General features: G+C 49.1%; 5 protein-coding genes across 5 annotated transcripts; 3 read left to right on the top strand and 2 right to left on the bottom strand.

The window, feature by feature from the left end:
- Positions 1–305: 305 nt before the first annotated feature.
- Positions 306–3296, bottom strand: LTR84_003339 (uncharacterized protein; the record flags this gene model as incomplete). Its single annotated transcript, XM_064846927.1, has 1 exon — positions 306–3296. One exon carries the CDS (start codon positions 3294–3296, stop codon positions 306–308), a length of 2991 nt encoding a protein of 996 aa, XP_064705280.1.
- A 1062-nt stretch (positions 3297–4358) lies between these two features.
- On the top strand, positions 4359–6176 carry LTR84_003338 (uncharacterized protein; the record flags this gene model as incomplete). The annotated part of the gene is made up of 4 exons (XM_064846926.1): positions 4359–4908; positions 4956–5245; positions 5297–5418; positions 5468–6176. 4 exons carry the CDS (start codon positions 4359–4361, stop codon positions 6174–6176), a joined length of 1671 nt encoding a protein of 556 aa, XP_064705279.1.
- Positions 6177–7128: 952 nt separating this feature from the next.
- On the top strand, positions 7129–9104 carry LTR84_003337 (uncharacterized protein; the record flags this gene model as incomplete). Its single annotated transcript, XM_064846925.1, has 5 exons — positions 7129–7466; positions 7519–7953; positions 8021–8280; positions 8336–8869; positions 8923–9104. The coding sequence occupies 5 exons, from the start codon at positions 7129–7131 to the stop codon at positions 9102–9104; spliced, it is 1749 nt and encodes a 582-aa protein (XP_064705278.1).
- A 124-nt stretch (positions 9105–9228) lies between these two features.
- Positions 9229–9876, bottom strand: LTR84_003336 (uncharacterized protein; the record flags this gene model as incomplete). The annotated part of the gene is made up of 1 exon (XM_064846924.1): positions 9229–9876. The coding sequence occupies one exon, from the start codon at positions 9874–9876 to the stop codon at positions 9229–9231; it is 648 nt and encodes a 215-aa protein (XP_064705277.1).
- Positions 9877–11225: 1349 nt separating this feature from the next.
- Positions 11226–12954, top strand: LTR84_003335 (uncharacterized protein; the record flags this gene model as incomplete). Its single annotated transcript, XM_064846923.1, has 2 exons — positions 11226–12479; positions 12634–12954. The coding sequence occupies 2 exons, from the start codon at positions 11226–11228 to the stop codon at positions 12952–12954; spliced, it is 1575 nt and encodes a 524-aa protein (XP_064705276.1).
- Positions 12955–13295: the final 341 nt, after the last annotated feature.

The following is a 13295-nucleotide window of genomic DNA, read 5'->3' as shown; positions in this document are numbered from 1 at the left end:
CACCCGTGAATTGAGTTTGTGCTTTGGATGACACGTCGAGGACCTGGCATTCGGTATTCTCCTCACGACGAGGCAAGTAGGAGTAATAGTAGGAGAGGGCGATTGGGAAGGTTCTTGCACATAGACTGTTGTGGAATAACGCTACTAGTAAAGTACCAGATGCCATTCGGGAGATATTCTATCTCGAACTCGCTATTTCGCACGTATCTACATGTGGAGGATTCTACCCAGTGCATAACGGCTTATGATTAGACGGTCCCTTCTATTCCCGACCATTAAACCACTGTCCGTCGTTATCATTGTATTCAAGTATCCCAATTCTGCGTGCTATCGAAGCGCGGGACCTGTTCGACGTCGTACATAGGGCGCTCGACGATGACGAGTTCGAGACCGTTGTTGTTGTTTTGTGATGTGGTCAGGCCGTTGGTTGGGTGTTCAGGCGATGGGTCCGTTGTCGTCATTGACTCGCTGTTGTCTGGTCCGATCACAGCGATGCCCAGGATAGAGGTGTATTCTGTCGTCAAATAGTGATGAGGTCTTCTGATGCTAGGCTTAGGGTTGCTGCTTTCATTATCTGCACCATTGGTGTCGTGGCCGGCTTCAATCTCGCCGCGACGCATGATTACAAGAGCATCATTCTCTTCGTAATCTCCCATATCAACGTCATCCGTGTTGTTGTCAGCTTCATCCATGGCAGTGTCAATGTCGAATGTTTCTTCGTCGTCGCTGTTGTTCTGGAATTTTACGACATTACTCCCGAACCCACCAGGTCGTTCAGCTGTGATTATCGGGTCACCTGCTCCTGAAGATTTGTGGAATGGACGAGAACGGCGTCGCTTTTTTACTCCCACTGTGCTCTGAACAGCCTTATCCTCTGACTGACTCTGACTTCTTTTCTCGCTTCTGGTCTTGGAGGGGCTCTGTTGGACTCCATTCGCAATAGGGTCTAGAACTTGGTACTTGCCTAGTGTGGTCTTGTTGCCATCTTTGGAATTCGCGGTCCTTGGGGTCTTATGGGTTTCGTTCCCGTGGTAGATCACCCGTGGCAGATCTCGACTCATATCGAACATAAATAGGTAGTTATGACTGTAGAGCCATAGTCGTTCACCTCGATTCCTTCTGTCGGTGACATCCCAGAAGGATCCCATCACTCGATCTTTCAATCTCGTAAAAGAAGACGGCAGGTACCGAGAAGGATTACGTCGTGTCCAGTCACTAAGCCTGTTGGACATGACCTCAAACTCTGTGAGCTGATGGTTCGCTGTCAAAGCAACAAGTTTCACGTCTGTTGTTGGAAACTCCTGGGAGACAGGATGTGGGTTACGTCTCGTTGCATGCAGGCCGAGGTTGGTACTTGTCGATTGAGATGGCGATCCTGGGAGAGATGGGCGGAAAGTCAACATCAGAATGGCTGAGTCAAGTTGTGGCAAGGACGGGCCTGATGGATTGCGAATCCATTTCTGGCCGTGCACTACTGGCGCAATGTCATCATCATCTTCTTCTTCTTCGTCAGAAGAAGCGTCCGATGAAGCGCCTGAGGACTTATCAGACCGATTGGAAATAGTCTCCACGAAATCCACATCCTCGTGTCCTTCGAGAATCCACGTGTTGATGGCGCCTGAAAGGTCACCCACAGCAAGAATTCGGCTGTCGCTGGAAAATGAAACTTGTGTAATAATTCGGTGATGGTCACCCAATGCCGTACTAGGCTGTGGTTGAGATGGTCGGTAGAGTTTAGTACTCTTTAGGTGCGCAGTTGGAGGTTGTCTTGGATCACTCGACAGTAGAATCTTGAGCAATACTATGGCATTGTCATTGCGAACAATATACAGCCATTTCCCATCGGGAGTAAAACCTCCGAGTCTTCCACCTAGTCTCGTAATGAAAGATGGGAGCTCGATTTGACGTGTCCGGATTGCTGGCTTTCCTGTTACTGTAGTCTTTCGTAGTTGAAACAGTTTGACCTGATCATTGGTGATGACAATTATCAATTGTCCATTGTTAGCTATTTGGGCGTCTTGAATAGCGTGGTTGCCTTTTAGCACCACTTTTGTGAGCGGTTCATATGAAGAATCCTCAGCCTCGAATTGTTCAGAGTCGAAAAAATTCTGTTCGGGGGTTCGTCTTCGGGAAATATGGTACACGGCGATCACATTATCCCACCAAGAAATGAAAAGCCGGGACCTAGTTGAAGCTGAAATTTGGGGTTTTTGTGGTAGATGGGATAGAGTAAGATGTTTCTCAGACTGAGATCGCTTGATAGGGGTCACGATCGGTGTTGCGTCCATACCACCCGACACGAGCACACTCATGTCTGTCCTTTCGAAAGCGGTGGCACATTTGATGTCATGTCTGTGATATCTGCGGTGGGAGATCGCGGCCCAGCTCGTTATTCTTTTTGATGAGTTCGTCTCGACAGGCTTATAGGTGACAGTCCTTCGGTCTACACCGAGTGAAAATATCATGTCTCCGGCGAAATTTGTTGTGACGGCTAGAATGTCGGCATCATGACTTCGGAGGCGCTGAAGCAGTGAATAATTCTGAGGATCCCAAATTTTCAATTCGCCCGAAGAATCTCCAGAAATTATTGTGCCGTTTGGTAAACACTTCACAGTCCACACAATAGTGTCATTGCCATCAACGGGTTTACCCAAGCTCATGTGCCGAGTAATAGTCCTGGTCGGTACATCAATTACTCTGATCATGCTGTCATCATAACCTGCAACAATAGTGTTTCGATCGCGCCATGTTATTGTCAGAACCCTTGGCTTCTTTGTCGGCGGCGGTGGAAGAGCTTGAATATAACGTAAATCGTCGTCTTCAGTGGTGAACAAGACTATTGAGCCATTGTTACATCCAGCTGCAAGTAGTTGTGAAGACGCAGCGTTTTCGTTGGGGCTGTAAGGCTGTTGCTGTGGTTGGGCAGCAAAGCACCAGATATCACCTAAATTTCCCTCGACTTTTCTCTTGGGCACCCCAGTCTCCAAGTTCCATTCGACAACAGATGTAGAACCTCCAGTACTGAACAGACGGAGTGGTCCACTTTCCGTGGGACTGATGACATCCTGTGTCCAAGCTATTTGTTCGATCGCGCTGTTTGGAGCGTCTTTTAGAATGATGTCTTGCGTCCAATTGCCGTGCAAGGGATTCCAGATCTCAATATCGCCATTATTGCGCCCCACCGCCAGACGTAAATCGGAGGGTGACTTTTGTTTCGGATCAGAAGGATGCGAGAAGGCGAGGTAGTTGATCGGCTGGGGAGGGTATGGGACAAAACGGCAGCGGTGAATATCCATGGTTGAGACGACAAGAGTATGAACTTTTGCACTCAAGGTCGGAGGGGTAGTGCTCGACAGCGGATGAAGATATTGTGAGTTGCCATATCAGAGATTTTGGGTGCAGCCTCAATGTGGTATGCCGCAATGATCAAAAAAGTTGCGAACAATTTTCTGGATCATCTCCGCACGATTCGGAGTCGCGAATTGTCCTAAAGTGGTTTAGCTTCTTGTGGCACAGAGGAAGGCGCAGCCCTGTAGCCTTTGAATTTTAGGGAAGGAGGAGCCACCCGCCATTAAGAACTCCATTTCGACGAGACCTTGGATATCGCTACGTGTGCCTGCTACTGCAGATACTACCTAGTAGGTCCTTGATGCCTTCAGATCCTGCGAAAACGATTTCCTCGATAGAAGTGGAATAGTCAATTGGGTAACGTGTAGGTAGGTCCGACACACTGGATTTGTTCCGGATACACATGAACAAGCCTAACCACCCCTAGACAAGTTACCCAAGGATTATATAACAATGCTTCAGACAAGGACCCGGAAGAAGCCGTAACGAACATGCGAAGGGGCATTCATCTCTCCAGTTCAATGCTTACCGCCCATCCGTCCCTTGGTGTCTGGCCAAAGCCCCCGATCTCCATCACGGTCACACCAACTTGATATCAAATGTGAACAAATCTGGACCCCAACTTACTGATTTGCTAAGCATGTCCTCTGATCCTTTTGACTTCGACTTGTCTTGAATTTGTCCAATTCCCCGTTCTCTGATGCCATATTCTTTCTTGCCAAGTCGATGCACACCTCAGCCCTAGAAGATGGTTGACCAGTGACTAATCTCCAAGATCTTAATGAGCCCGATACTGAACCATTCGTGCTTGTACTAATATCCGCGCTCACCCACCTACATTTTGCAACACACCCTCAATTTGTCGCAAATCGTGTTGATTGCCCATCTAGTCTTCTGGAAAGAGCAGACCTCATCCACCCTGCCGCGTGACAGTTCGCTATGCTGAAAGGGCTGTAAGGCGCGGCCCATTCCCTCAATGTGTCGGCGTCAATGGCTGGCTAAACACAAGCATGGCCACTTTTATCGATTATAATGTGTCCACTTTCAGAGATAATTCCAAGCCGAACAAAAGACGACTTCAGGAATTACAACATACCGAAGCCAGGGCCCATGCTGCCCGTGTTGCATATTGGCGGAAACGGAGACCTGGAGCTGGCCACCGCCCAAAGGATAAAGTCCGCCCTATCCAAGACCAGACTGATTCAAGCCTGGATGACATCTCAGTCCCAACTCCGACCGACCAACATGACTCCCCATCAGACTCGAGGAGAATCAGTCTCGAGGTCTCATCTGACTTTAGCTCAGGTCAAAAGTCCTGCCAAGAGCTCAATACTCCCGGGTTGATGGGGATGAAAGCATCTACTGATGCTCTTGCTTCTAAAGGCCTTGCACACTTCCAGTCATCCAAGTATTATGAATTGGCAGATACGCCTGGTCATAAATTTGGAGATCTGAATGCGTTTATTCGGCTTACCAGTCATCCAAAATCTCTTCTCTTCGACCCTTTCGACACCCTTCCTTCCCGCCAAGGTGAAGAGGTTGTTACAGCAATGAATCATTGTAATCGTTTTCTCCCTTTACGGAATGCGTTTGTTAACGGTTTCTAGTCATTCATCACTGGGCGCCTTCGCAGAAGCCTGGGTTAAAGTTCCAAACAAAAGACAATCCATTGATAAGAGATGTTTTCCCTGCAGCATTACAGAATGTGGAGCTTTTCGAAGCCTGTGTTGCTTTATGTTTGAGTTTTAGAGCAGCCGGCTCGAATTTCACCACATATCTATGCAATGCCTCCATTCACCACAAATGTGAAGCGCTAGCAGGCATCAGACGGCGGCTCATCTCAGGACATGTGGACGAGGCTGTCATCTTTGCCACAGTACTTCTCATGATCACCGATGTAGGTATCTGGTCTTTTTCCTTCACTATGCCTATTCACTGATATTGCCAGAATGTCTTTTTGGATGTCGATGCGTACAAGGCGCATCTGGAAGGTCTTCGCAAAATGCTGAGTGCAAGCGGAGATGGCGTTTTTGCAGCATATGGTGGCTCATTAAAGTCTTTCGTCTCATGGTTCGTCGGCGTGATCTGATCGTCATGCCAGTTCTAATATGCATTACAGGGCGGAATCGAATGGTTTAGTATTGTTTGGGAATACCAATCAATCCCCCTCTTCTACCCAGACAAGCCTCAAATTGGAGTATCCTTCTCAACCCTTCTCAGGTTCTTTGGAGAAAACTCTGGCGAATCTCACTCCTGGCTTTCAACACATGGCATCGGAAGGACATCTCTCCACCCATGTTTTGACAATTCTTGAGAATACAATCCGGTGGACACGATGCATAGGACCCGACTCCGCAAAGACAGTCTCGGATGACGATCAAGCATTCCTGATAGACTTCGACCCCAGAGCAAATGCTGCTATGGTAATGGAATTGTGCCGAACTGTGGATCACCAATATCACATGGAAAGGGCGCTTTGCAAAGCACTATTCATATATCATGCCAACATTCTGCACTGGACTTGCCGATGCTCTGGTTACAAACGAGTTGTGAAAGAGCTTGCAGATACTGTTCTGTCTGCCGATCCCAAAAAGCAGTGGGAGATAGATTTCTGGTCATGGATGTCTCTCCTTATCACAAATTCGGCTAGAAGAGGCTCCTTGCCACAGCTCCAAGCAGAGCTCATGGCTAAGTTCTTTAGCTGGTCCGGTCGCGGCCAGGATTGGGATGAAGTGACAGAGACACTTGGAGCATTCCTGTATCACAGCGGCTTGGGCGGTGAATGGAGACTCTGCTGGGCCGCAGGCCTTAGCCATATTGTTCTCTGAACTTCCGTGGCAGAAATAGATATCCTTGGAAGATTTTCCAGCCTCGCCAAAAGGCTAAATTCCTCAATTATAGCCTTTCTGGGTCGGTTTCGAGCCCTCGATCACGCCTTCTTGACCGGGATTCCAATCGACGGGTGAGGGTCGGGCATGGAAGATCGGGCATGGGGAGGACATGTACAACAGATGAACAATGAGGATTGCTTTTCTTCGCCTAGGCAGACTCTATCGTGTTATACTTCGAGCAGATCTTGATGAGTGTTCTTCTATCCCTAAACACCCTCAAGATCAATGTGAACATCGCCAATAACCTATGCTCATCGTTGGCGTACAACCCGTCAAGACATCACGTGAGGGGCGTCGGCATTCTTTCGGCCTACTTGCCTTTTTCAGCCTGGGCTATGTTCCCTCACGTTCGGCAGGCGACGTCGGATACCGCGTCACCGGGGAACGGAAGTCGTGTAGCATCACCTTTGCCAGCATTAATATCTTGTGTTCATGCTCCGTACCATCTCGACGACACAAGACCCTCTTTACGAGTCCTACGATAGACTCCCAACAAGGCTGAAGTTGTCACCATGAACGAAACTTCAACTCCACAGTCCGTTCAGATCTCTCCTATTGGCTAACCCAATTGTTGATACTAAATGCAAACAGGAGCGACTCAAAACAAATCGTTAAGAGGGCATGCACAGAATGTCGTCAGCAGAAGGTGGGCATTTGAACGTGTTCGAGAAGTCTCGGAAAGCCCAAGCTAATTTGACGCGTCCCAAGGCCAAATGCGATGCATATATGCATCCCAATAAACCATGCACAAGATGTCGAAAGATGAACCGGGAATGTACGATCTCTGAGCCTTTCAAACGAGAGCATAAACGCAAGTAAGTTCTCCTCCAAACGATAGCGGTGGTCGATCTTTCGCTGCAAATGCTCATGCCACGGCGATGATAGGAGAATGTCCGAGCTTGAGCAGCAAACAGACGAACTCCAACAGCAATTGAGATCTTCTAGTCAGTCGGAGCCAGCATTTCCCGAGCGGTCCTGGAAGTCTGTAAACACTGTGAACGTGAACGTCAGTCATACTGCCGAAGCAGAAAGTCGCTTGGCATCCGTGGCACCATTCTTTCGGGGTGCGACCATTGCACCAACGTCCTTCCGGTCCCTATCTCATGCTGTGGAGAGTCTACAGACACCTGAGAGTCTTACGCACGACCCGCAACCTTTGCTCACTTTACCGCGGAATCTGGATGGACAAACCATTAGCTCCAGGGATATTGATGAGCTTTTTCAAACGTAAGGCCCGAAGATGATTATACTCACCAGAACTAACCATTTGGCGTCCCAGGTATTTTCGAGATTATGCCAACTTCATGCCTATTCTTGACCCTTCAATGAGCCCGAATGCATACTATGCTCTTTCACCATTCTTGTTCTGGACCATTGTCGGTGTCGCTTGTCGGTCGTATCCTAGAAATCCAACCCTATTGGGCTTCTTGCCAGCGAAGATCCACAATATGGCTCTGCTCACGCTCAATGCTACGGTCACTCTACAGGTGGTGCAAGGCCTACTTCTTGTACTCTGTTGGCCATTTCCAAAGTCAAGCACTGGTCATGACTTAAACTATCCTCTGGCGGGTGCGCTTGTTCACATGGCTACGCAAATGGGTCTTCACCTCCCAGTATCCAGCCAGGAGTTCAGTAGGGTTCGTCTCAAACTAGATGACGATGAGATCAAAAGACGTGCTGAGACTTGGGGCTATTGCCAACTGATATACATGCGGTGAGTGCCGAGGCAGAGAGCCATCCGTATCAGCATCAAAGGCTGACTCAATCCTAACGTTCAACAGGTCATGCTTCTCAAAAGGCAACCCCATCTCGGCCATCTTTGACATCCCTCATGAATCTGAACAGAAACGAATTCTTTACGAGAAAATGCCAGCAGGTCTGAAATTTGAACTTAAGCTTCAAGACGTTGTCACTAGATGCTGTACTGCAGTGTCTCAGAATGGCCTTCGCGTTATGAGCCTTGATCAAGAGAGATCTCTAGACACTCTGTTGGCTTTGTTCCAAGCTCAAATTGCCACAATCAGCCTAGATCATCCATCAAGTAAGCCTCTGCCTTTTGGTAACCTCTCAAACATCAATAGCTGACACAATCCAAGTCAACGACCAATTCTATGTACGAGTAGCTGCACTTAGTGTGCAGTGCTTCGTCCTTTTCAAGTCTCCCCCATCACAGGATCCGCAGTCTCTATACAATTTGTGTGTTGCTGCGTGTCAAGTGGTCGAATCATTCGAGATCTTGGAAAAGAGCGGCACAATGAATCTACCAGCATCGGGCCTTTTTGCATACCTGAACATTATGCTGCCATGTCACATCTTGCTAAGGCTGCTCAAGACCTCCTTCTCCACCTTCATCGATATCGAAAGAGCGAAAGCAGCACTGTTCCTCGGCATCAGCCTTCACAAGCGCATGTCTTTGCAAAACGATGATCTACCAGCCAGAAACGGTGCAATCCTTACCAATCTGTGGAACAGCAACCAAGCTTTCAAGAAGCCAAACGGCTCCGAGGCTGTGGCGTTACGAGTTCGCAGCCGCCTGGTGGGAAGCATTCTCCTTGATGGTTTTCTCTGGTGTAGGGAGGAGCATGGTAATGCAATTGGGGTTTATGCTCCGCCATTGACTGATCGTACCGGTTCGTTTCCTGATACGATATTGCTCGCAAATTTGAAGTACTGACCATTGCAGATGAAACCCAGAGACATGACGAGGCAACTGGACTACCACTAAGCAACGCGTTGACAAGTAACTTGATGAAGCAAGACTTTTCCAGCTTCCTGGATGACCCAATGCTAATCGAGTTTGGCTGGTCTATTGGTGACGACATCTTCTCTCCTGCATGGGCAGATGGAACCATTGCTCCCATCTAAGCATGGATTACGGTGTGACACGCTGTCTGAAATAGCATAGCACAATGCCGGGGTTTCTGGTCTTGCACAAAGAGGATTATACCAACGGAAGGCTATCTGAAGATATTGCTCTCTTGTCGCGACTCTACCATTTATTCTCATACACACCATACCAATACCCCCAACCTACGACCTTGCCTCGAATCTCCTCCAGGAGGTCCGATTTCGTCGCGACTGGAGACATACGACTGTCATCCACTTTATCCTTCAATGCAATCACTGAATAAAAGTATCGATGTGCACCATGTCCAACCGGCGGCTGGGCTCCACCATACACAGTTCCTCGGATATTCTTTCCCAGCCGAAACCCTCCTTTCAGCCACTTCCCACCACCGTCAGCTTTCACCGATCCATCAAGACTGATATCGCCCGGGTGAACGTGCGTCTTCTCGGGCGGAATGGCATAGTAAACGCCGTGGAGACCCACCATGCCCGGGATGGGGACATCCGGATCTTCACTGATGAGGATATACTCCTTTATCGCATGTTCAGCCACTCCGGCACCAGAATTGAGCGACCACTTGAGCTCTGGAAACTTTGAGCCGCCGTTGGCGCTGTACTCGACACTCATCTCGGCACCCTCTGGACCGATCTCGGGGGCAACAACATCGATGTTTTTCGGGACGTTCTTGAACGGATCCTGCGAGGTGAAGAGCAGACTGTCGTGTCCTTTCACGTTGCGCAGGATTTGTGCGAGGTAGTACACCAGGTATCGAAGAATGATGTTGCCCATAATCGTGGCGTTGGTGGATGGCTGGCGCGCGCTTCTTTGTTTTCCTTAGGGGTGACAAAAAGCCTTCCGCAGCAATGATGACTAGGTATTGTAAATTAATTGGGCGACTTTCGTTTTCAAATCTGGCTTTTTGCACGGCGCTTGAACTCGGAAATGCCAGTAAGATTTCTCTACTCTTTCTCATGTCCTTCCGAGGTAGTAAGGGATTGTAACATGGGCTACCAGAAGGTTCTCCGTAAGCTTGTTTCACGCGATAACGACCTAGTTTATGTGGCGAACGCCTGTGGTCCTGCAACGTATACCTAGAGAACTTCCCGGGCAAATCAAGGAGAAAGGGTTTGGAGATGGGACGGCGGCCGGTGAAACGGCAAAAGTAACAATAGACTTAAAAGCACACCAGCCATACGAGTTTAGGCCAAATCTAACACATAAATCTTATATCCGACCTGAAGTAACCTCCGGCGATGGCTCGCTCGTGAGTCAACCAATAGAACGACATATCCGACGGTAGGATTGTCCAACACTGGCACGAGGCTGTCAAATTGCAGGTCCCTCCCTCCTGTCCACCGCGCACTCTTTCTCGATGAGTTCCACCGTAAAGCCAGCCAGCGTCCGGACCCTGCATGTGCACGCCACGTTACCTCCATGGGCTATCTCCGATGCATCACATGTGTGGTCGCTACGAGGGAAGTGGCATGTCTTGTTCCTTTAATGTCTACGGACCGGAGAGGAACTCCGGGGGTTCTGGCATTTCAGCTGAACGTCGGGTAGGTAGTAGTGTGAGTAGACGCCGTGGTAACCGATGGTGGTGGCAGTACTGAAAGTGCCGACCGGTCCGACTGATTCGAAAACCAGCACCGGGGATTGGTCGTCGTGGTGTGTGCTAGGACCTGTAGGTGGGGAATGGACGTCAATCACCGGCCCTGAACCGGCGTGATCTAACCACATTAGTTCCAGTTGGTGTGACTGGATATTGACAGCCGATATTGCCCACCCTTCATGGTGCAGACGAGGGATCTGCATGATTAGTGTCACGACGTAGTTTCGATGACATGGTGATTGGATCGATTGTGGCTTCACAACTGATACTGCTAGCACATGAGATGATTTAGCAGGCAAACTCAAATCTGGCGTACCCCAGGCCGCGAATGAGCCCACTGCTTTTTCTCGACCCATCCATCATAAGCTCTGCCCCTGAGCACTCAAGCATTTCGGCACACTGTCGAGGCACTATATGAAGCTCAATGGCCGGCTTGGCTTGAACATTCTGGAACTACTCGTTCGGATAACATTATCCGGGCTGGGGACAGAGTTCACAGTGATATCAGAAGTCTTCTGTGGCGAGCGCCATGGCTGAAATTGATCATCTCGACAGCAACGCTGCAGAGAAAGAGTTAGCAAGGAATGAGGACATGGCCAGGAAAGAATCGGTAGATGGCCAATCTGACGAATCCGAGCGAGGCCAACAAGATGAACAGGCAAGGTCTCCGACTTTGACGCAGGAACCTCCATCTGAGGCTTCGAGAAATGATGCGCAACGGCTACAACAGTACTCTGTCTTCACCACAAAGGAGAAGAGAATGATGATCCTCGCCGGTTCTTTCGCCGGATTTTTCTCTCCTCTATCATCGACTATTTATTTCCCGGCGCTCAACACCATTGCGAAAGCATTACACGTGTCTGGATCGAAAATCAACTTGACTGTGACCTCATACGTGATCCTCCAAGGGATAGCACCCATGATGATTGCCGGATTCTCCGATAACGTAGGCAGACGGCCAGCCTATGTCCTTTGCTTCACGATTTTCCTATTTGCAAATCTGGGGCTAGGATTACAGAATAGTTATGCGGCATTGCTAGTCCTCCGTTGCTTGCAGAGTGCTGGCAGTAGTGGGACAATTGCTTTATCGAACGGTATTGTTGGCGACATGGTGACATCAGAAGAACGAGGGTCATATATTGCTTTCGCTTCAATAGGAGGTCTCTTGGGCCCGGCAATTGCCCCGGTCATTGGAGGCGCAATAACTCAGAGCCTCGATTACCATTGGTTGTTCTGGTTCCTCCTGATATTCACGGGCGTCTTCTGTGTGCCACTGTTTTTGTTCATGCCAGAGACATGTCGCAAAGTTGTTGGGGATGGTTCAGTCCCTCCACCAAAGTGGTATTGGTGTTTGACGGATACTTTACGATTTCGGCGGCTCCGAAGGAATGGATTCGAAATCGACAAGGCAAAACAGGCTCAGCTTCACCAAAATCTTCGCTTCCAATTTCCAAACCCGATACCTACCATACTCATTATCACTGACCCGGAATCGTTCATAATCCTCGTCGCGACCGGTCTATGTCTTGCATGTTTCTATGCAATATCCACAGGAGCGGCGTCAGCGTTTGGCGAGATCTATGGATTCAACGACATAGAGATTGCGCTTGTTTTCATCCCCGTGGCGGTTGGGGGCATTGTGGCAGCGCTCACAACAGGGAAAATGATGGACTGGAATTATCGCCGACATGCACACAAGAAGGGCATTACTGTTGTTAAGGGCGTACGTCAGGACCTCGGGGAGTTTCCCATCGAAACAGCTCGTATGGAAGTTGCGATACCGGTGAGTATACTATGTTCAACCTTCGTGGTAGGATATGGCTGGGCGCTGGATCAAAAAGTTAGTTTGGCCGGGCCGATAATATTGATCTTCCTAGTAAGTTTGCCGTCAACTTGTGAAAGCGGAAAAACTTTGGCGACTAACATATCCAATTCAGATTGGATATGCAACGATTGCCACATATCAAGCATATAATGTGCTGATGGTGGACATTTGGCCGTCCAGGCCCGCTGCAGCCAGTGCCGCCAATAACTTCATTCGATGCAGTCTCGGGGCAGCGGCATCAGCAGCGATAGAACCTATGGTCAAGGGTACGGGGAGAGGTTGGGCATACACGACCATTGCATTACTTCAAGGGATCTCCGTGCCATTTTTGTTCCTTCTTATGCGGCAAGGGATCCAGATGCGGAAAGTTAAGGCCGAAAAACAGACTCGCAAATTAATCCAAAAGGAGGGGAGAGGTGAATTACCAACCTAAATTAGTGTACCCTCGCGAAAACGGAAAATAGCCAGTCAGCATTTTGGAGCTTGAGGCCAAGAAGTGCTGTCGCGACCCAAGAACGCATGGAAGTCTCTGGAAAAAGCGGGTTGAGCTTGCGAAAGATGAGTGCAGCAGGTGGGCCAGAGTGGGAAAGCCCGAGAGTGGGTGGCGGGGAAAGAGCTGTGTGACAGATACGAGGCAGATAGGCTTGAGATAAAGTCGCTCTGGCAAGTTTCAGGCTGCTGTGATGAGAAAGCCTGAGCCTAAAGACCAACACGTGGCGTGGCCTGGGTGCATCAAGAGCATTGGAAGGCAAACTTGGTCATCATAGCATTCCC

Source organism: Exophiala bonariae, assembly GCF_035927105.1.
Source record: "Exophiala bonariae strain CCFEE 5792 chromosome Unknown scaffold_16, whole genome shotgun sequence".
Taxonomy (NCBI): domain Eukaryota; kingdom Fungi; phylum Ascomycota; class Eurotiomycetes; order Chaetothyriales; family Herpotrichiellaceae; genus Exophiala; species Exophiala bonariae.
The sequence above is the reverse complement of the archived record's forward strand: the minus strand, read 5'-3'. Positions and strand labels throughout refer to the sequence as shown.